The sequence below is a fragment of the Triplophysa dalaica genome, chromosome 17 (assembly GCF_015846415.1).
Source record: "Triplophysa dalaica isolate WHDGS20190420 chromosome 17, ASM1584641v1, whole genome shotgun sequence".
Taxonomy (NCBI): domain Eukaryota; kingdom Metazoa; phylum Chordata; class Actinopteri; order Cypriniformes; family Nemacheilidae; genus Triplophysa; species Triplophysa dalaica.
Window position 1 is genome coordinate 14511310 of NC_079558.1, and position 23020 is coordinate 14534329.

Here is a 23020-nt window from a genome sequence, read left to right on the forward strand (position 1 = left end):
ACGTCTCTGAATATGTAGGTCAAAAGACGCACATGATCAGTACGAGGAAGAAAACATCCAGAATTAGTCAAACATTTCAAAACCACATGCTTGCACTTTTCAATTTGTTTTTTTAATGTTTTCAAATTTTCAATTGCTTGCATATTGGACATCGATCTGGTATTTTTTACTGTCTGATGAAATATTTAAGAGGATATAAGTCTTAAATATTACACATGTATAATGACTTTTTAATATTTTTGAGATTTTATCAATTTCTTAATTATTGTTTTAACTATGTAAATTTAGACTGACGTTCAGTAAATTAAAGGGATAGTCCACCCAATCAATAGATCATGGTAACCAATGCAATATTAGACAGATTTAACATAAACTTTAGGCAAGGTTTAAAATAAAATTAGTTGATTCATGAATTGATTGACATATTTTTATAGAATTACCTCAATACAAGTACATTGAATGATTTGTTAAATTTCTAACCATGTAAACATGTAATAATTGTCATGACATAAAGCACTGACGAATAAGCTTGGTGTAACATGAAGGCCATTAATGTACAACAGGTCAATGTACAAATTAATTTTAAATGCAGGGCAGCGCGCCTAAATAGAGACATGCACAGTCGTGGCGTGCATGTGGTGCAACTCGCTCTTCAGCCGTGGCTATGGTTAAAATACAGACGCGCTGCAAGCACACAGAAATAGAGAGTGACACAGTCGTGACGCGAATCAGGTGCAATGCGCTCTCTTCACGTGCAGGCAGTCACCACGAGAGAGCAAGCATACGTCCTGAGCATTTTCCATGCATTTTTTAATGCTTTTGGGCTCAGAGCGGGGTCGCATCAAACTTTACATCCCCACAATTAATCGCAGGCTTTGAGGTTAGAAAATCTCGTTTAACACAAAGCGAATTCAATTAATCGTTCAGCCCTAACTTGAGGTTGAGTAAATCATTACAAAATTTTCATTCTTGGGTGAAGTATCTCTTAAAAATAGTTGGTAAATGAATGTGAAATGGTGAAGATAGACGTTGCTGACCCCATGATTGGTTTGCATGATTTTGGAGCGGAAAGGCACGATGGCGCACAGCACTGAGATGGTCCAAAAGATTAAAAGCACACCGGATGACTGCACCCCTCTCAACCTCTCAAACTGGATCAGGAATGTGACTAGCAACTGAAAGGAAAGAGGGAAAGTAAAAACTTTTAGTTTTGACACATTTTTTGTGCTTTACAATGTTGGGCTATTTTTGTTGTAAAGCTGCCATGGAACAATTAAAAAAATATAAAAAGCATTATAGTAATCAGAAATGCAATATTTGTAAACATATTTATATAACAACCTGTATTTTTTTTATTGGAAATTTCGGTGTGCGTTTGAAAGAAACTTTTATACTGTTAAGTGAAGTGACATAAAGCTGACTTGACTACAGACCGTTGTTGTGTCACCTATTTTGTCCACACTTATTGGTGATAACATTTTAATATGCTTTTGTCACTTACCATTGTCATACCAACTATTAAAGGTGTAACAAAATATATAGGAGGTTTAGGTTGACCCTCGTTCATCTCATGAAATGCAGAAAAAAGATCTGTCCAGCAAACTATCCACAATATCAAACCGAGAACCTGTACACAGACAAAATCCACCATTACAACGAGATAACATGAAGTTTAACCATATAAACTCATATGCACTCCAGCAGGAAGACAATCTGTCTCACCGTTTTGATTCGGTTTAATATAGACATCATGATGTAACCTCTGTTGTTCCTCTTGAGATAGAGGATGTAGAAAGGGGACATCGCCCACAGATAGATACAGGGAGCCCATGGCAGTATTGACATCTGAAAGCATTCTGGTAAGTCAGGCAGTTCTGTGTATATGGTGAGATTGGGTTCCTGGGGGAGAGAAAAAACACATCATGCTGATGGTTATGATCCTGCTTGAACTATTTGAACTTTACACAACCAACTAGTTTTAAAATATTTTCAAAAACATTTGGTCAGCAAAACTGAATGAATGGGTATTGTTGTTTGTCAATATTTATGATGCATTTTTAAATTATGAAACACATTGTCTGTGTATCATTGTTTGTCAAACGTTGTCGACACATATTGAGTAATAACAAGAAAACAAAGTTAGGCAATTGTGAGAATAAAAGGTTTGTTTGTAATGACTTATAACAAACAACAGTCCTCTAGTGAACATCTTCGGTCACAGTTGCGGCACCAATGTGGCAACCATCACTATAAAAGATATAACTTACATCTCTAGAGAGGTGCCTTGTTCTTATAAATCACAGAGAGCTGGTACGATCTCAGATGTGTATTTGTGTACTTTTTTCTCATTTCACCTCAACAACTGCAGGCTTTATCCAGTTTTATTCTGTCAACATCTGTCAACACTGTAACTAGCGAAGGGTTTGAGAAAAAAACTACCAAAAACTGAACAGTTACTCTTATAATGCAAACAACAAGACTTTTGAAAGAATTTGAAATTGACAAAGTTGTGTACCACCACATTTCAGTTTTACCACTTCCCATTTTTCTTCACTGTTTTACATTCCCTTTAAATGGGAGGATGATAACTGTCAGGTATACTGTAAGCCGGTTTATCAGCCTGTTGTTTTCAAAGCAAGGACCCAGGAGACAACACAGCCGAGCGCTTTAGTAGGATGTGGTCTGTGGTTTAAAGGGAAGAAACCCTCCACTGTGCTGCCTTAACCATGGTTATGAGGTCAGTCTGTCAATCTCATACACAATGCTGTGTAACAGAAAGGTGATTCCTGTATGTTAATCCATTTTGGTCGGTAAGGCCGACTGAGACATAAAACTTAGGGCTGAGGCAAAAACCACCTGAATAACAAAGTCACCATTCTGATGTGCGTTTGATTACATCAGCTCTACGGAAACTTGTCTAGCTGCTTGTGTTAACTGGTGAGGTTCTTTAAAATTATAATTCTTCAACAAGAAACAAGACCCGTACAACAAGTTTTTTTACCTAAAAAGCTACTTTCTTCAGGTCATGTATATTTAGTAGTGGTGGGCCGTTAACGGCGTTAGCAGTGAGACTCTTATCGCGCGATAAAAAAAATGTCGCCGTTAATCTATTCTCAAAGTTGGGTTGGGAGCTGGGTCTATACTACGCAAGCTATGATGACTTTCACCTTGATATTTTAGCGCGGATGTATACCAGCTTAACTGCACTGTACGGGGCGAGAACGAGATTTTTCAACTCGCGTGATTCACGTCATTCGCGGAAGCAGAAGCCGCCTCATCATCTCATAACCAGGGCTTCATTCGCGCAGCAAGTAGGTCTATTGGCTCTTTGTATTAACATATAAATCAATCGCGCTTGACACGCCATTCGCATTTGGTCTGAACACAACATAACGTTAATGTGAAATTACCGCATCAAACGTGACGTGCTAACATGGATGCAGATATGAAGCCGCCGGGTTTGCTTCAGGGAAAAATTATTTTTAAGAAGCTTCCCAATAGAAACATCAACAAGACTAAGGTTGTTTGCACCTTGTGCAATGCAGAATTGGTTTAAAAAAAACATTTTCTATCAACAGGTAGTTGTCTAGCTTTAGTTGAAACCAGTAACTTTGTATTGAGATCTAATGTATTATGGCTCCTGTATGACATATCGCTTGTTGCTCCCTCACTCTTTGTAAGTTGCTTTGGATAAAAGCGTCTGCTAAATGACTAAACGTAAATGTACTGTAGGAGCTCTTCCAGTCTCAAGTCCCACCTAAACGCAAATCATCCCTTAGCTAATGCGGAAGTAAACACAAGTTCATCTTATTGAAAATAATTTAATTTTCATCACCAATTATCATAGTAGAACAGCTTTCTCAAGCAGTTTGTGATGCATTTTGGAAACAGGAGATGAGCCCCTGGTCTAATGCGCCACCTGGCTTGAGAAACCCGTTCTCAAAGATTTACTTTTAGTCATTATTTGGGTAGCACACATATTCTGAATGCCTTCGGCCGAATTCAAATGAGCCATTTTAATCTAGATTAATCTAGATTAATCTTGGAATTAATCTAGATTAATCTAGATTAAAAAAATTAATCTATGCCCACCACTTATATTTAGCTATATATTATATTTATAATGTTACAGTTCTTGTATACACCACTTGTATATACTTGTATATTCTGTATCTCAAATCTTTACACTGGTTCATACAGTAATTGCTTTATTATTTTTTAATCCCACAGGGTGTTCTTGTTTGGGACATCTCTGCCCAAGTCCCTTAATGCTAGAACATATTGCTGTATGTTAATGTAACCAGGAAAAAGGAAACAAAATCATTTCATGATTCACTATCATCAAGATTCATATTTACCTCAATATTTAACTAAATACTATAACTGTATCTGGCGGCAGGTTTAACTGAACCTAACTTGTTCCTGACTTTTACCAAATACTCTACTTTTTTACTTTTCATTGTACAGTGAAAATATTCGGTAAAGGCAACAAGTCCAAATATATTTACAATAAGTAATAAACCAGGCTCCAGCAATGGCTCTTTCTATTATCTTTGAATAACACGAGAATAGAAACTTGGCCAAACATTGTGCTATTTCTGTGTGTGTGTGCCACAGATTCAGCTCTGCATTTCCTTCTGAAGATTGCAATGCTTAGAAAAAGCAACTTAAAAATGTATTTTCAACGTTAACGTTTGCAACCTTTAAACCCTGTTCTTAACAGTTTTATGAACCAGTCACAATGTAAAGAGGATGTTATTTTGAGGCGGTGCTGTTAAAACCATTTTACGGTTTGTGTGCAGAACAGCATATATTGGTCCTAAAAACGACACACTCATTTCAGAAGGGTCTAAGAGAATGCCGAAAGACTAAAGTTTGATTGTCAATGGGGGCCAAAGTTGTTTGGTTATCAATGTTCTTCAAAATATCCTCTTATGTATTCTGGTGAAAAAAGTATTTCCATGACATGATAATTAAAAAAGATTACAAAATAATTTATCTTTAATTTCACCATTAAACCACATATCACATTTATCAGTCAACAGACCTCAAAGATTTTATCAGCATAAGTCAAGCATACTACAAGCATGTTTGCAAGACAACTTCCCAACCACTATAAGAAGCATATCTTAAGTATATGATCGCATGACTATATTTACAAATTTGGCAACACTTTTCAGCTCTCAGCGAGGTCTGTTAACATCCTGCAATGCAACCACGAAAGATGTTAAGAACGCACTTACCAAAAGATGCTATAAACAAATTTACATGACACTAGGAAAAAGATAAACACGTCCCCCACCCTGTTAAATAAACACAGCTGCCCTGATTCTCAGCATCTGTCAGCAGTCTGAACGTGGGTGGATTTATACAGTCTGGGAGAGTGATGCACGTAAACATTATTCAAAAACAAGCGAGAGCAAAGTACTTTATGTAACATTGAACACAACACTGATAAAGAACATCCACATGATAGAATGTAAAAAAACTAATGTTATGAAACGTATGTTTTGAAAACATTATTAAAACATTGTATACTTTCAAAATTTGGTACCAAAATTTTTTTTTTGTTTAAAAACTTTAAAAACTAGCAAAAAATTGTTTTATACTAGAAAACAAGAGCAGATACGACATGGTATTTCCTGTAGCTCAGTGGTTAGAGCATGGCGTTAGCAACGTCAAGGTCATGGGTTTTATCCGAGGAAACGCAAATGCTCAAACACAAATGTATAGTATCATGAAATGTAAGTCGCTTGGGATAAAAGAGTCTGCCAACTGTATGTTTATATAAGTGAGACATTTTACATATAAAAGGATCTGCAGTCTTCATTTGCCAAACTACATCTGTTTTAAACCCCGCCTTTGACAAGGCCTGTGCCAGCTGGGTTGTGTTAACTTCCCCTAAAAGCTGAAGGAAGGCCAGCTTTTAAGATCTCAATCTGTGTTTGCCTTCTGAACCTCTATTCATCATGTTCAGCGACTTAAGCTAACACCACTAAGGCACACCTAGAAACCAGAAGAGGAACATTCTATCAGGGTTTACTTTCTCTTCAACCTCTGAAAGCACTGATATCATATTACAAGCATTCCATTCACAATAACCCAGCCAGAGTCTGAGAATTAAACTTTAAAGATATCTGATGAAAAAGTTTAGATGCTCTGACAAAACTTAAATTTAGGCTTTATGGATGGACAAGACAAGTCTGGGACAGAATGTGTGTTCTGTGGTAAAAAAATTGGTAAACGATAGCATGAAACCAAACAAAATGAAAAGACATCTTGTAAAAATAAGCAGTTATTGACAGTAGCCTGAAAAATAACCTAAACATTTGATTTATTATTCAAGTAAAAATGTCATTAAAATCTCTTAAATTACTATTTTTAACCATTTAATTTATTATTAAATTATTAAATTAAATTGATTCATATTTACTATCTATATATGTGTGTGTGAGTAGCAATTATATACACACAAACTCACACATCGGAGGGTTGGGGGGGCTCCTATTGTCATATATGTACATGGGGGGGCCCCAAGGAAAAAGGTAGGGAACCACTGCACTAGTGGGTAGATCAGTGGGCGTGGTCACATGGACTAAAACAAAAACAGACATTCCGACACGGAAAGCACATTTCAGAGTGGAATAACTGGCTGTAGCATTGTTTTTTGGACAAACCAATATATGAACTAGGGCTATATATCGCGATTCACGCTAATAAACACATTCTGTGTTTTATGCACAGCTCTTCAGTGAACTATGGCTCTTTGATCAGTAGGAAGTACCGCTCGATCTAAAATAACTACGAGATTGAGGCGTTTATAATGTGCATTTGAGAAAGCAACACTCGTCAAACATCATCATTATAAATGTACTTTATTATCATGAAAATACCTGAAAAGGTTTGAAGAACAGCGATAGGATATGTCAGTATTTTATGATTCATCGCCTCATGAAAGTGATCCCAATTATATTGTTTCTATGTTTTGTCATGTACAGTGGTGTGGATCTTTTTAACTTTTGCTACTATGAACTCATCTATTCAGCAGTTTGGGTCCTCATTCCACTCAAAGCAGATCTAAAACATTCCTTCCTGCAAGCACTCCATCTGGGCTTTGTGTACTATGCAGGTGCCTTAAAGCCAAAAATAGTAGACTTCTACACTTGAAGAAATTCCAGTTTAATATTTGATTTTGAGACGAAAAACTTTTGAGACCAAACATTTAAAATAGAAACTGGAGACTGAGACCTTGCAGCTGTAGCTATAGATTATTTTAGTAATCAAGCATTCTACCAATTATTCCATAGATTAATCAAGTATTCGGATAATAAATACGTTTTATTTATTAAAGAGCAATACTAAATATACAAGAGAAAATAAAACAGGTCTCTTAACACCAGTTAAGCCTACACATGAAAACACATGTTGAAACTAAAATGGCAGTAACTCATGAATTCTTTGGAATACACATTTACGGTTGGTATCGTTTGAAAAAAGAGAAGTAGCTGATGATTGCAAAAAAAAAATCACACACACACCCAAACAATTTTTTTAAAGGTATGTTGTTAGGTTTATTGTAAAATATAAATAAATAAAGTTTATGTTTTTCTTTGATTAAAAAATACATAAAAAAAATGCGGGTCGCAAAAGGATAATAAAAAAATCTGACGCACTCTTTCGAAAAAAGAATCAATTACTCTCCCTACATAAATTATTTTCAAAACCTCAAAAGAAATCTGTATTCTAGAGTCTTAGACCTTTCCAATTATATATAGTTTGATTCGATAAGAAATTACATGCACAATTGACGCAAACTTAGGTGTCCCGTATACGGAATGGGTGACAGTTAACAGGCTACAATAAATCTGAAAAAATATTTTTTTTATTATCGAAATTGCATAATTAATTCTGTGAAAACTAAACCCATTTTGTACATCCCATTGCCATATTACATTCAAATTGCAATATAATACAAATATATTAATTAGAAACATAAATAAAAATAGAAAGAATAATTTCAAAGGTAAACAACTAACGTCAGCTAATGCATGATGCATTTAGTTTACATAAATTAGTTTTAATTTCTCAAAGTTCTATTTTTAATTTTTACTATTAAATAGTAATATATTATTCCACATAAAACTACTGTAGTAACCAGACTTTTATTTTGGCAGGTCATCCGAAGACGCTTATTTATAGTATATGCTTGATTGCTTCACTTTACATATCTTCCCTCAGAAAAATGTTCTGAAATAAACTCTCAGAGCAACTCTGGAGGTGAGGTTCATGTGTTCCTGTCCTAATACAGCGAAGTAGCAGACAAATTCATGAGAATCATGCGTGTAACACCTTAAACTGTGCAGCTCAATCACTAGACACGCAAAACTGCCAGAAAGCATGTTTAAATAACAGGATTATTTAGTTATAGGACTCAAATGCATGGACTCAATTAAATTGACTCAATGCAGCCGGAAAACAAGTTTCACTCGCAAAATAGACTAAAACTAAGTAAAATAGTTATGCGCCATTGATTAACATCACACAGAAACAAGAACAACAACAAACGCATTTTATACAAACAGGCGGCTCTATTTAATGCAAAACTGTATTGGATGTGTGCTACACTGTTAAATACATATATGCCACACTGTACAGCCCTTTTAGGTATGCATGAGTTTAAACAGCAACAAAGACTGCTTTTAGCCTTTGGACAAACAGTAATACATACTCTAAACATTATGGGACATGCGCTAATCAGACATGATCAACTTTGCCGGCTGAAGTCCTAACACACACACAAAACATTACTATGATGAAATACTGCATCACTGCTGTCGTACAATGAAGTGAAAAAGTTAATTCTTTGTTAAAAGTTAACACTTCAACCTATTCCATAAATGTTTAAAGTAACCTAAACATAAATTGAAAAAAAGAGTTGCTCAAAGTCAGTGTAAGAGGCAATACCATCTATGGTTATAATTTGGAAACGAAGAGGAAAATAAATGAACGCAGCTGTTTTAGATATACAATAAAGAGAAATCTCTAAGCAGTCCTCAGGGATGCTCCTAAATATTATGGGTGTAATCTCTGTTCTGAACAAGCAGAGCTTTGATGAACTACCAGAAGATAGAAAGCAAAATCTGAAGGTGATGTCTGTGTTTAATCAAATACATGTAATGTTAACATTTTCCTGAACCCAGCACACGCAGTTCCTACATCAAACAAAACCAGCACTGACTAACAGATGGCAAATTATCAAGAGATCCCAAAAGCCGAAAGCGATTTTTCCCTTACATAGGCAATGATGAATGTGATGTGTCATGCCTGTGCCTCAAATGGCAAATGAAAAAAATCAAACTGATCTCACAGGAATTCATAACTATTTTACGAGGTTTCTAATTTGTATGAATTGGTATATTGTGAAGTGTACCAACATGGAAGATTACTAGAAAACAAGCAAAATTGAATCCCCTTAACCCCACCCCAAAATGTTTTGACTGTTTTATATTGCAGGATTTTCATGAATTTTTTTAAATTATATAAATATTAGTTCTGCAACGGACCAAAAAACTCTCGATTCGGATCAAATTACCGATTTTGGGTCATCGATTGGAAAAGTTTTTTGGATTAGCTAAGGTAAATGCTCATCATACTTTAATTATTGTATTAAAGGCTCAGTCCTTTGCCATGTTCTTGCTTATTGAGCACTACTTCAACCCACCACTAGAGGTGCTAGGGTGCTTTAGTGGAAGATATATACACAATTGGGTAGTAGAGTAAGGGAGATGGCAATGTTGGCCCTGTCCCAAACTGCGCACTCTCGCTTGTGGACCTCCTCCGAGTCCACACTTGGTGACATCAGGAAGTGCAGACCTGTAGGGCACTAGGCACGACTCCACAAGGTTACATGGGAGTGCATTTTGGGACAGACAGGGCTGGACAATAATTCAATAACAATAACTATCTAGATATAATTAATTTATATAAAGATGATATGTTTTTTAAACACATTTTCGATATTTCAATATACATTACACATCCGGGTCTGAGCCTTTGCTCTGCTCCGCGGCAGTGGCTACTGTTGTTTTGGGGCGCCACTCCATCTTGCCCCAGAATAAATCTCTAGTTTAAGCCTGTGTTCACACTTAAAATTTAGCAGGCAAAATTTTAAACACAGGTGTGGCAAGGGGGGGCGTGGTATAGTGACGTCTGCACCGTGGAGGAGATACATGGAAAAGACGGTAAGCAAGTAGGTCGATTGCAGATTAAGAACACCTGCGTCTCATTACAGTGATTGGTGAGGAGACCGCTTAAAGGCTTGCAGGATTCAGAGGAGATGGAGAGAGAGACTGCCTGGAAGACACAACCGAGCTAACAAAGGAGCTGAAAGGAATCTCACGACCAGAGCTCCGGAAAAGCAGTGTGATATATGACATTCTGAGTTAATGAGTATTGTTGAGCGAAGTCGCGATACGTTTGTGTTAAGCGGAACAGAATAAAAGATTCTCGTCTTCCAGCCCGAGCCGACCCCACCTCCTTTCTTCCATATACCTTGAACCTGATTACAACAGGCTATGTTTAATATTGATCATTTTCGTCCGTATATTCAATTAAAAAACGGATCTGCAACTTACTAATGCTTACTTTCAGAAAATAAATATAATAAGTAAGACAATGTCAATTTCGAGGACAGGATTGCAAATTTTGTCGTTTTTTATAGCTAACTGAAGCACACTGTAGGGCCTTTGAAAGACACTGAAATGAATGAAAACGGTTCTAAATGTCAGCTTGCAGGAGAGCATGGCAGATCTTGTATAAAGTTTTGCCCCAAAAAACTGGAAATACAATCATAAATAAAATTTAGTGGACGTTAATAACTGAAAATTATTTATTTAGAATAATATATCAAAAGAAAATAATAATATTAATAATCATTGCATGTGGCATCTATTGTATTGTAATGTGGGAGTAATGTGCTCGATAGGAGTCTGACAGATCATTCGTAAACATAACATTGTTTATATCGTTATCGTGCATGAATGCATTTCAATATAAATTTTGGTCATATCGTCCAGTCCTAGGACAGCCTTGAGGTCATCACGCCCGAAAGAGCAAGCGGTGCTTTCTAATCGCTCTCGCGGTACTTTGTTGTCATACGCTGTTCCGTCTGCGCACCGCCGCACGAAGTTGACCACACTTGTTATCCCATTGTTGTTTTTTGGGACAGGAGCTGTCCGTTTTTAAAGTTCTGTATATCATATCTTGATATAACACCCAAGCATTATGCAATAGATACTGATGTTTGTAATGCATTCATTTGGCATGACGTTAAAGCAATACTTATGTATTAATTTATTTGTATACACTATAGTTAATGTGTATAATGTGTTCTTAATATGCATATATGTTGTTATTTAATATTTCTCTATAATACAGAAGCTGTGATGTTCAGCTTTACAGAGCCGGAGAGAAGACAACTATATATAAATCTACAACAAAACATTCCTTATTACCTTAAGTAAGAAAATGCACTCCATTAAAAGGTTTTATTCTTGAATAGCTGGCTTAATATAGAATAAATAAGCAATAATGTTAATAATAAATCAATTAATTTTGGATATGATGACGGAAATTAGCCTATATCCACCTTCGCTGCATGTGTCAGGAGGGAGTAGCAGAAGAACACAAGGGCAAGGCAGCAATGATATGAAACAAGACTTTATTACATGGGTGGACCAGAACAAAAACCCACGATGGGGTAAAACAGGGACTGGACTAACTGGCAAGACATAAAATAAATACTTCCCACCTGGGGGAAGTGTACCTGAAGGGTACATGAAATGTTGACTCAACACAACATTACTTTAACTTTACAGCTAGTTAAGGCAGCAGTTTAAGTTAAGATAACAAGAGAATGTGCTTATATTCATGAGCCATGTCCGGTTGGTCGAGGTGGTGGTGTCGCAACAATCTTTGAGACTTTCTTACCGTTACTCGGAGAACAATACATACATTTAAATCATTTGAAATGCTTGCGTTGAACATAACAGTTCCAAACAAAAGTAAAAAATCATTGGTCTCTCTTACATTGGTTACTGTGTATAGACCCCCTGGGCCTTACACTAATTTTCTGATAGAGTTCGCAGACTTCTTATCGGATCTATTGGTTAGCGTCGATAAAGTACTGATTGTTGGAGATTTTAATATCCACGTACATATTGCTAACGATCCATTAGATGTGGCGTTTAAAGAACTACTACACTCTTGTGCTGTAACACAATACATCGATAGACCTACTCATTGCCTTAATCATACCCTAGACTTGATTATATCTCACGAAGCCGATCTAATCAATATCGATATTATACCTCAAACCGACGATGTGTCCGATCACCATCTTATAACATGTACACTGCGCACTGCAGAAATCAGTTGTATATCTCGTTATCGACAGGGTAGAACAATCACCTCAACTACTAAAGATAGTTTCGTAAAGAACTTGCCAGATCTGACTCCTCTAATAACCTTTACAACTAATATAGAATCGCTCAATGACATGACCAGCAACATGGGCACTATTTTCTCTAATGCATTAGAAGCGGTCGCACCTATGAAGTCAAAAAGGATAAATAGAAAGATCATAGCACCATGGTATAATAACAGCACTCGCGCCCTAAAAAGAGAAACGCGTAAACTGGAGCTAAAATGGAAACAAACCCAATTAGAGGTCTTTAAAATTGCATGGAAAGAGAGTGCAAGCTGTTACAAAAAGGCACTAAAAGCAGCAAAAGCCGAGCACTTCCGTAACCTCATAGAAAATAACAAAAACAATCCAAGGTTTTTATTTAGTACAATTGCTAAACTAACAAACAAACAGACTCCACCTGACCTGGGTATTCCGCCGCACCTTGGTGGCAATGAATTCATTAAGTTTTTTACTGAGAAAATCGAAATAATACGAGACAACATAGCTAAAACCAAACCTCCAAGTGTGTCGGAAGAATTAGTTTCAAACGTCACCCAAAAAGAAAAGCTCAGAAAGCTCAGAAAGCTCAGCTGTTTTTCTCCTATAAATCAGGAAGATTTAATTAAAATTATTGCAACATCCAAACCGACAACATGCTTATTAGACCCCATTCCGACTACTTTATTAAAAGAGTTACTACCTGCTGTAATTGAGCCCATTTGTAACATAATCAACTCGTCAATTAATCTAGGACATGTCCCAGGGCCCTTTAAGATGGCTGTAATTAAGCCTCTTATCAAAAAAACAAATTTAGACCCCAATGAACTTGGAAGCTATAGACCGATTTCAAATCTACCGTACTTGTCTAAAATACTAGATACTAAAAGTAGTGTCAACTCAAATGTGTACCTTCCTACAAAATAATGACATGAACGAAAAGTTTCAGTCTGGCTTTAGACTGCATCACAGCACTGAAACTGCGCTCGTTAGAATTACAAATGACCTTCTTATTGCTTCAGATAAAGGTAACATCTCACTCTTAGTCCTGCTTGACCTTAGTGCTGCTTTCGATACTGTAGACAATAAAATACTACTAGATCGTTTACACAATGATATCGGTATTCAGGGACAGGCACTGCAATGGTTAAGTAAGATCTGAACAGACAGATATCAATACGTCCATTTAAATGGGAAATCGTCAAACTTTACGCAAGTAAATTATGGATTACCTCAGGGATTGGTTTTAGGACCCTTGCTTTTCTCCATATACATGCTGCCCCTCGGCAACATTATTAGAAAACATGGAATTAGCTTCCACTGTTATGCAGATGATACTCAGCGATATATCACATCAAGACCAGATGATTCCTTTAAGCTATCCAAACTGGCAGAGTGCATCGAAGACATAAAACATTGGATGACTAGTAATTTCCTCCTTTTAAACTCTAGCAAAACAGAAATATTACTTATAGCACCAAAATCAAGTAAACAGAATATCTCCGATTACAGCCTGCAAATTGAAAGCTGCACTGTTACTCCAACAAATACAGTTAAAGACCTAGGCGTTATATTAGACAGCAACCTGTCATTTAAAAATCACATCTCAAATATCACAAAAACAGCCTTCTTCCACCTTAGAAATGTTGCCAAATTACGAAATAGTTTGTGTGTTGCAGAGGCAGAAAAGCTTATTCATGCATTTGTGACCTCACGGCTTGACTATTGCAATGCTCTACTTAGTGGTTGTCCTGTATCATCGATAAACAAACTACAGTTAGTTCAGAAGGCAGCTGCCAGAGTTCTTACTAGGTCAAGAAAATACGATCACATAACACCAGTTTTATCATCGCTTCACTGGCTACCCATTAAGTATCGTATTGATTTTAAAATTCTTTTAATTACTTACAAAGCCCTGAATGGTTTAGCACCTACTTACTTAACCAAGCTTTTATCACGTTACAACCCATCACGCTCTCTAAGATCTCAAAACTTAGGACTTTTGAATACACCTAGAATAACACAATCCACCAAAGGGGGACGAGCTTTCTCATACGTAGCACCTAAACTCTGGAATAGCCTTCCTGATACTATTCGAGGGTCAGACACACTCTCCCAATTTAAATCTAGATTAAAGACACATCTTTTCAGCCAAGCTTTCACTTAATGCATAGTTAATGAACAGCAGCTACGCTAATTATTCTCTTTATTCTCTTTCCGCCTCTGCCTCAGGATGCCCATCCCGAGGTAGGAAGAAGTTCCACCATGTCCAGACGACCGACAGATGCCAATCCCCAATTTGAGATTACGCCAGCTACAGCTGCAGACTGACTGACCATCCCAGCTCCATCTAAGGCAATTCCACCACCAGCCAAGAGAAATATGACCATCGGACCATCCCAGCTCAGACCACTACATCCACAACGAGGGCTGTGTTGGCCTGCTCACCGGGAGACTGCATTCATTCATTTATTTAGAAATTAGATGTTATTTATTAGAATGATCTTACTCGTTGTATAAATACCATGCACTGTGCTGTGTTTTAACTTTTCTGTTTTTCCTTTTTGCCTCTGTAAAGCTGCTTTGAAACAATAGACATTGTGAAAAGCTCTTTATAAATAAACTTGAATTGAATTGAATATATTGTAATCGTCCAGACACTGGAGAGGGAGAGAGCGCATAGCACTGGCAATCCGAACCACAGAGCACAATGCATTTCACCACTAATAAATAGATAGCAATTGGACATGTTGGGTGTATAAAAACATGAAAACATGTAATTTTACTTTACGAAAAGTAATTTAACTGCAGTTATTTTAATGTTTTTGTTCCGGCGCCCCAGCTGCTGGAATAATCCTGTTTTTACAGGTAGGCCTTTATTTTTACAGTTTATTTGTTTCCTGAAAAGAATTCTCAAAATCATGACAAATGTGCCCTCTATCTTTTCACTGAAGCGGTTTCGCTGGTAATATGATTTACAATGAAACATTTCAAAACAATGCAAAGGACCTTTTTACTAGTAGTCTCAGACTTTTGGACTCCACTGTATGTTGTGTGAGAACCTCATTGCATTTAAAACTAATAAGGCAAGAATTTTTTGATGGAGCACTTCAAAGGTTCCCTTTGTTGTTGGAGATTATCGCTATTATTATGTCTCTTGGTTTAATCTACAGTGTAAGGGAGGAAAGGCGCGGGGAATAATTCTCTAGCACATTCCCCGTGAGGGTCTAGTTATATGTAAAAAGTGCCAGAGTCAAGAAGTATTCAGCTCTGGTCTGTTCTGCGCTTTTTTTTCCCGCATTGCATAAACAGAATAATCCTTATAATGTTTGATCATTGTCTAATGACAGTACAGACATTAGATCTTCTATGTAAAACTAGCATTGCATTCAGATTACAAATGCAGTATATTATCTATGAAATCTTCAAATGAATTCCGTTGTACTTATTTGTTACTCTAAATTATGCTTAGAATGCACCACAAGCAGCTCCCCCAGCGTGCAGCAGAGTCTCAGCAGCTCTCGATGAGCTGTCCACTGACATATTGTTTGGAAAATACTGGCAGACAACCACAAACTATTCCCACTGAGAAACCTCGGCACAGGCTGAACCCCCAGCAGGGAGAGGGGGAAAGGTGACTGCTGTTTCCCCAGTGTAATGTAATACAGACAAGCAGCTGGATAAAGGCACAACCTAAGTGGGCGGTAGTGGTTACGGTAGATACCACTAATGAGGATTAACATTGCACAGCTTTATTCACAGGTGTGGTAGATTTATTTTCAGCATAGGTTAAAGCTGCAGAGTTATTTTCTTTACACGGGTTGTGCTTTGGCACTGTTGCTCTGCGCGGATGAATCCGAGCTCTGTGCTAAATGACTGACTGCAGATCTCACACCACATCAAAGCACATATGTACATCAATGTGACAGTAACATAAGACCATGTCTGCACCAGATACAACACCAAACGTTGAAAAACATCACTAATATACATTCAATTGTAGCGTTTGATATTGTGCCTGACGTGGACAAACATCTAAATAGCATGGAAAAACAATGTCCTTACATCCTACTAGTAATATATCTAAACATGTCGTCTGAACATGTTCTTAAACATCAGAAAACAAACTAAACATTTCCAGCCGGATGTTATCAGCACGGCAGACTTCTGCATATTGTTTCGTGATTTAGCCTTTGCATAGAGACTTTTATGTAAGGCAATGTACAGGCAGCCGATTCTAATCGCGGAAATAAGCCACGACAGTGTGATCAGGACCCGACACGTCCGTTATTAGTTTAGAGAGGTTGTTATCTGGGAATAACGAACCTGCAAATGTCGCGACTGGCCAATCAGAATCAAGCATTCCAACGAGGTGTGTAATAATTACGGATGGAGCAGTTAATATTTGATATCACATTAAACCGCGAGCATGTGAGAGGCGGAAAGAAACACTAAGCACATGTGTTCATGTCACATGTTAAGGTGACATTTTCTTAAGTGATACAGCAAAAATGGACTGGGTCTATGTAAGGTCACAACAGATCTGCCACTGAGATTGAACTGCAGTGCCATGCTGCGACATGCTGCTTATCATAATTTGCTTTGATATACTATCTCTCTGTATATACAGTACAGTAGAAAATGTCAGCCGATCACAATGGTATGCACGGTTTTCAAAAACCTCAAACATAACTTTATATAAAGGAGCAGTTAATAATTAGCTTTCAAACGTAACTAATTTATCATGCTGTCAGACGTGTTACTGGTACACCCCAAACGAAAAACAGTGGCTGAAGGACAAAATGCTTGTGTTAACACAATCATATATTAACCAAGCAGATTAAACAATACTTGAGTTAAATACTGTAAATTATAAGGAGTGTAATCCATCATGGGAATTGCACAATTTAGTGCTATGGTCATATTTTTATATTATGACGTGTGTGAAATCCTATTGGTCAATCTGCCAGCATATTTTATTTTGTAAACTTTTTCTTTTAATTTGTACTTTAACTGCTTTAAGCAGATCTCTCAGAGGGTTTACCTTTTTTAATTTGTCTTAATCTTGATTAAATGTGAATATTTTTCAGTGCAAACATGTCATTTATTTATATAAAAAGAAGGTTCAATTAAAAATTGAATGTTATGAATTCTATAGCAACTTCTATGTACATCAAAAATGTTATTGAAAATCACTTATGTCTCAGAATAAGCCATAAGCACGAGTACCCGAATGACGATCGATCATGAAAACGAAAAATATGTAAAGTTGGCCTGAAACGATGCGTCGATGTCATCATAGAAAGACGCAATCACGAACGGATGGAGATGGACACATAGCTGCAGAGTTTAAAAAAAATCATTATTAGATTAGTCGAAAAATAATTTAGATTAGTCGACTAATCGACAAAATAACCGTTATCGACAACAAAAATCATTGTTAGTTGCAGCCCCATAATAAAATAATTTTCTTTCTTTCTGATTGGTTATGCAGGCATTTTGGGTGGTACACTGAGATTTTATTGGTTGCATTGTGAGAGTTCCCAGCCAGAGTCAAGACAGGAGCCACAGAAGGGGAATATGGCTTTGAAAGCGCACGTTGATGTCTGGCTTCACTTTGATAAACTTGACGAAAAAACAGTCAAGTGCAAAATGTGCAGCGCCGAGCTGCATACAAACTATATAAATCTTTACATCAAGTTTGTTTCGTAATCATCTTCACCGCGTCTTCACCGGACGCGACAGGCGCGAAGCGAAAGACAACCTGCTTGTTCTTAATGGGTTTGTCGCGTCTTGCCGCGCCGCATACAGTCTGGACAATATTTGAGATAATAATGGGTTTGTCGCGTGTCATACAAGATCATTAAATAAATAAATAAAATCTTGTGCACATCATGCTTTCACTGGGAATGAAGGAATCAGGATCTTGACTAATCTAAACATTCCCTTTGAAACAATGACAAGAAAAACAAGCTTACTACAACATGATGCGTGACACAAGGACCAGCTTTTGTTTTCCAAACATAGAATTAGGTTTCCTTCCCAAATTGTCATAAGATACCAAATTTGCACGGACGATGAGCCATCCCCACATGATGGGGAAATTCTGATAGTTTTAATGAAGAAGTGAAACTGCAAGATCAATTTAGTTTACGTGATTTTCCCACCACAAAGCTGTTTCTGTTTTTATTCTCAGTGGTTCCTAAATCGTTTGAGGGCCCACCTAGACAGGTGTAATCTGAAGGTTTTGGAACAATGGCCTCTTTGAAACACCAAGGACCACCTAAGAGGCCCTATGACTGACAAGGTAAAGCAACCAATCACGTTTTGTTTCGCGTCATGTTTAGGGGCGTGGAAAGGTCCCCGTGTTAACAGGCCAGAGTTCACTCACAACATTTTAAAACATCAATGTTTATGAGTTCATGCTGTGAACCTAAGATGTTTTCACAAGTTGAATTCGTGTACAGTAATTATGACATGACGTAAATAAACCTTAAGATAAAAAGTAAAAGTATATCATTTTCAGAAGTCATTCCATGAAATGAAAAATAAAAGTAACTAAACAAACTGAATTGTCAATAATAACATTATGAGTTAAGAGGTTGAAAAACGAATGTGCTTACAGTTACGCACAAGACAAACTCTTATAAGGATGTAAGGCTTAATATATAAAAAATGGCATTGACTTTATAAATGTGAAATTGAAAACTGTATTTTACTGTAACTTTCACATTATTCATAAAATTTGAGAAAAATGTTTTACTAAGAGGACACTATTTTTTTGCGTAAAATTCTGTGAAGTCAAATGGTTGCAGCCTAAACCGGTTTCGCTTTCACTACACGTTTTCCATTTATAATTGTAAAATTTCTTCAAAACACTTCAAAATATAAAATTAGATATATAAATACACAGGGTCACAACGTGGCGGTATGTTCTCTTCACACAAGCCAGCCTGTCTGTCATTAAAGAAGAATACGTTCAGTTAGCATCTTTTCAAGATAAACGTGCACCTTTTGAGACATTTAAGACTGTTTAACACATCAGCGTTCACCATAATCGTATACTTTATAAATTCGTATACTTTATAAATTATGAGAATATACTGCTAAACACAATAATAAGATGCTTGCGGTTTGGTTATTTATTCTGTATTAGACCACACATGAATATTAGCCCCTGTCAGCTAATGACAGAGAGCGAGAGAGAAGACAATAATGTTACGCTACCGATGTTGATTTTTAAAGTCAAAATCTGGATAAAATTCATTCTATAATGGCTAAAAACACTGTGTATATAATAAATTCGAAATGATTTTGGTTATTAATATATATGTTTGTATTGTTTCTGATCTACACTTTTAAATATGAAAATAGACCAAATTGCGTCTTTGTTTTCTTTATTTATTATTTTAGCATTATATTTATATATATTTTTTTCCCTACAGCACCTTATACATTACTATACTTATACTTTACTGAAGAATTGATTATTGTGTCTGTGTTCTGTTTGGCTGCCTTTGCGTGAAACCATTTTATGTCATCGAAAAAGATCCTGTGTATCTTACAACACATGCTTGTAGTATAAGGCTATTTCAACGTATTAAAGGAGGCATGAATTAAAAGCACTATTCGCAGGAAATTAGTAATACCTGGGGACCTCTAGTCATGTGTATTAATTGTGATTTGGCAGGCTCATATTTAATTTCTCAAGGTTTTATACACCGTTTGAGAATAATGGAGGCTGTTTTGAAGTGTTTTGTTATTATTTCGGGTGCTGGGTGATATTAATAAGTTACCGGGAGTATCACGTTTGTTTATTTATCATGGAAACTCTCATAACATTTGAGACCCGCGATCGCGGTGATTTAGTCGGGATCACTGGTCTAAAATGCTGACAGGTACGGTCATAAATCATTAAACACCATACAATTATAGGCTATACAACTATACGCAAAGCCTTGCCATCACAACCGGGAAATAAATCAGTAAATTTGGGTAAAATCATCCCGTGCGAATGCGTCACATGAAATACTGATGTGGGGAGGACATTTTTAAATCACAGGAGGTCTCCAGATAACACTAATGCCCTACGAAAACTGCGTATGGTGCTAATGTGTAACCTACACAACCAACTACTCAAACTGCTATCCAATTAAAAGCGGTGGGCGTTGTCTTCAATGCGGCACGCCCATTAAAAGTAATCCTTTGTAGAGCCGGCCTCAAAACCTGGGAATAAAGTAGCCTATTACATATTGATTTTGATGTTTTTGGATGTAAAAAAACATGTCATAAGTAAACCTCATATAACATTATAAAACAATAGACCACAGTTCATCACACCTTAAAGCCATACATCTCTCTATACACTGTCTTCCCTTAAAGCTCTCATACGACATTCATAAAAAAAGCAGGGATCCACAAAATCTGTGACAATCCAAGAATCTGTGCAATACTGCCTCTCAGATCAATGCATGTGTTACCCAACATGACCTCAAATGAAACTCAAGATGCATTCACTCAGGGCCAAAACAGACAAATCATGCTGCTGTCATCAAAAAATCCAGTCAAAATCCAGCAGGGCGACAAATTGTTATCTAGGAACAGAAACAGGGAGAAGTAGAAGACAGATTTAAAACAAATCACGCCAGTGCAGTAAAAACACATTCTGCCCCAGAATGAGTTACTTTACCTGACAATTCACACATGCCAATAATTGCTTTAGCTCTCATTATAGTAACATTCAGTATTAAAGATTTGGTGGTAATCCCTAATGGATTAAGTACTCTGGGCTCATTTGAAATTGGGACACCACAACGCTACAACTAATTTCCACTGATCTCAACGTAGGAACTGTGGCTGTACTGGAGTAAGTAGTTTGACAGATCCATTTGCATTTTCTTTGAGAGGAATTTAACCTAAATATGAACCAAGAAATCAGTGATATACCTTAATAGGATAGTTCACCCAAAAATATTTTGTTGTCATTTATTCACCCTCATGGAGTTTAAACCTCTGACTATTTCTTCGTTGCAACACAAATGAAGATACTTAGAGAAATGTCTCAGTCTCAACGTTGTTAATTTCCCAACATTATTCAAAACATTGTCTTTTGCATTCTATAGAAGATGAAAGTAAAACCGGTTTGGAAAGACATAAGGATGCTTAAATGATAAAAGAATTTTCATTTACAAGTGTGCTAGCCCTTTAAGGAAAAAATGCAACAAGCCTCTGGTAAAAAACACTTACACTACTGTTAACAGAATTTTTTTCCTTTGTGATTTTGCCCTGCTTCATATATAGAGCTGCGCAGCCGTTCTCCTATAATTGTTGGAAAGAACGAAGACATCTGAGGACACAGGCAGCATGTGCTACAAACAAGGGGGATGGATTTCGAGCACGAGATCCCCTAGGAAATTTATAAAAAAAAGAGTTGAAAGGAAATGTTTTTCAATGTGTCTTGTGAATAAAAACATCTTCAATGATATCTTTTGAGAAACATGGTGATACATACATTCTCGGCTGCAGTCGGAGACGGATGCAGAACAATCTGGCAGTTACCTTACATGCCCTACGGCTTTTGAGCAAGCTAATCTAAATCTGAGTGAGTAAAATAAAATGAGCTGAACTCAGCCAGACAGCGATGTCTGAACCTTTTCACTTCTTTGACCACAGCCAGATCTTTATATGTTTTGGGACAAACTAAGATATATTACATTAGTCTACATGTATTTAATTAATAACTGAAGCCCTACCAGGACCCCATTCTCTAAACATGCTTTGATTGAAACATTGCACTGTAAAGCCTTCACCAAATATTACTAAATTATGCTTTATGGATTAAACTAATGTAAAGCATTATAATGTATATGATGTATAACATAATATAATGTAATGTAAAAACCTAATGTAAAAATTAGAGCTGTCAAATTATTTATCACGATTTATCGCATCCAAAATAAAAGCTTGTGTTTACATAATATACTGTATGTCTGTGTACTGTGCATATTAATTTTGTATTTATAATCATATACACATCACGTACACACATTTTTTGTTTACATCTACATTTATATTTACCATTAATTCAAATTATATATAAATGTTAATTAGTTTATATGTTTATATTTTTCTTAAATATTTGCATGCATGTTTAAGTTTTTATAAATACAAAATGTATATGCACAGTACACAAACATAATATGCAAACACAAACTTTTACTCCAGAACAATTATTAGTGTTAACAAGTTGTCTTAATTAAGTATTTTTACATAACTTGCTATTTTCTGGATTCGTCATATTTCTTGGATGCATCAAAGAAAAACAAAGACAGCTTTGTGGTTAGCAAACCCTTGAGTAACATACATTTCGGGAACGTGATTACATCATGTCATCATCTGATTCTGCAGAAAGAGCTACACTGAATTAAAATGCTAAGTTACACATGAGTGAGGCGTACATTTCAGTCTTAGACAGATCTAGACTTTAACAAGAGCTGCAAGTAGCACCACCGGGGCAAAGCCCGCAATAGCACTTGATAAAGAACTTTCACTGTTTTT

At 36.4% G+C, this 23020-nt stretch overlaps 1 protein-coding gene across 2 annotated transcripts in view; it reads right to left on the minus strand.

Annotated features, from left to right (window-relative positions):
- The window catches only part of abcc3 (ATP-binding cassette, sub-family C (CFTR/MRP), member 3), a 68964-nt gene that overhangs the window by 42454 nt on the left and 3490 nt on the right, over positions 1-23020 (minus strand). For both annotated transcript variants that reach the window (XM_056771085.1, XM_056771087.1), the window contains exons 2-4: positions 1723-1899; positions 1502-1627; positions 1038-1175 (exon numbers count right to left, since the gene is read on the minus strand). In XM_056771085.1, the coding sequence (XP_056627063.1) occupies positions 1038-1175; positions 1502-1627; positions 1723-1899 (441 nt within the window). The remainder of the gene's footprint in view (positions 1-1037; positions 1176-1501; positions 1628-1722; positions 1900-23020) is intronic.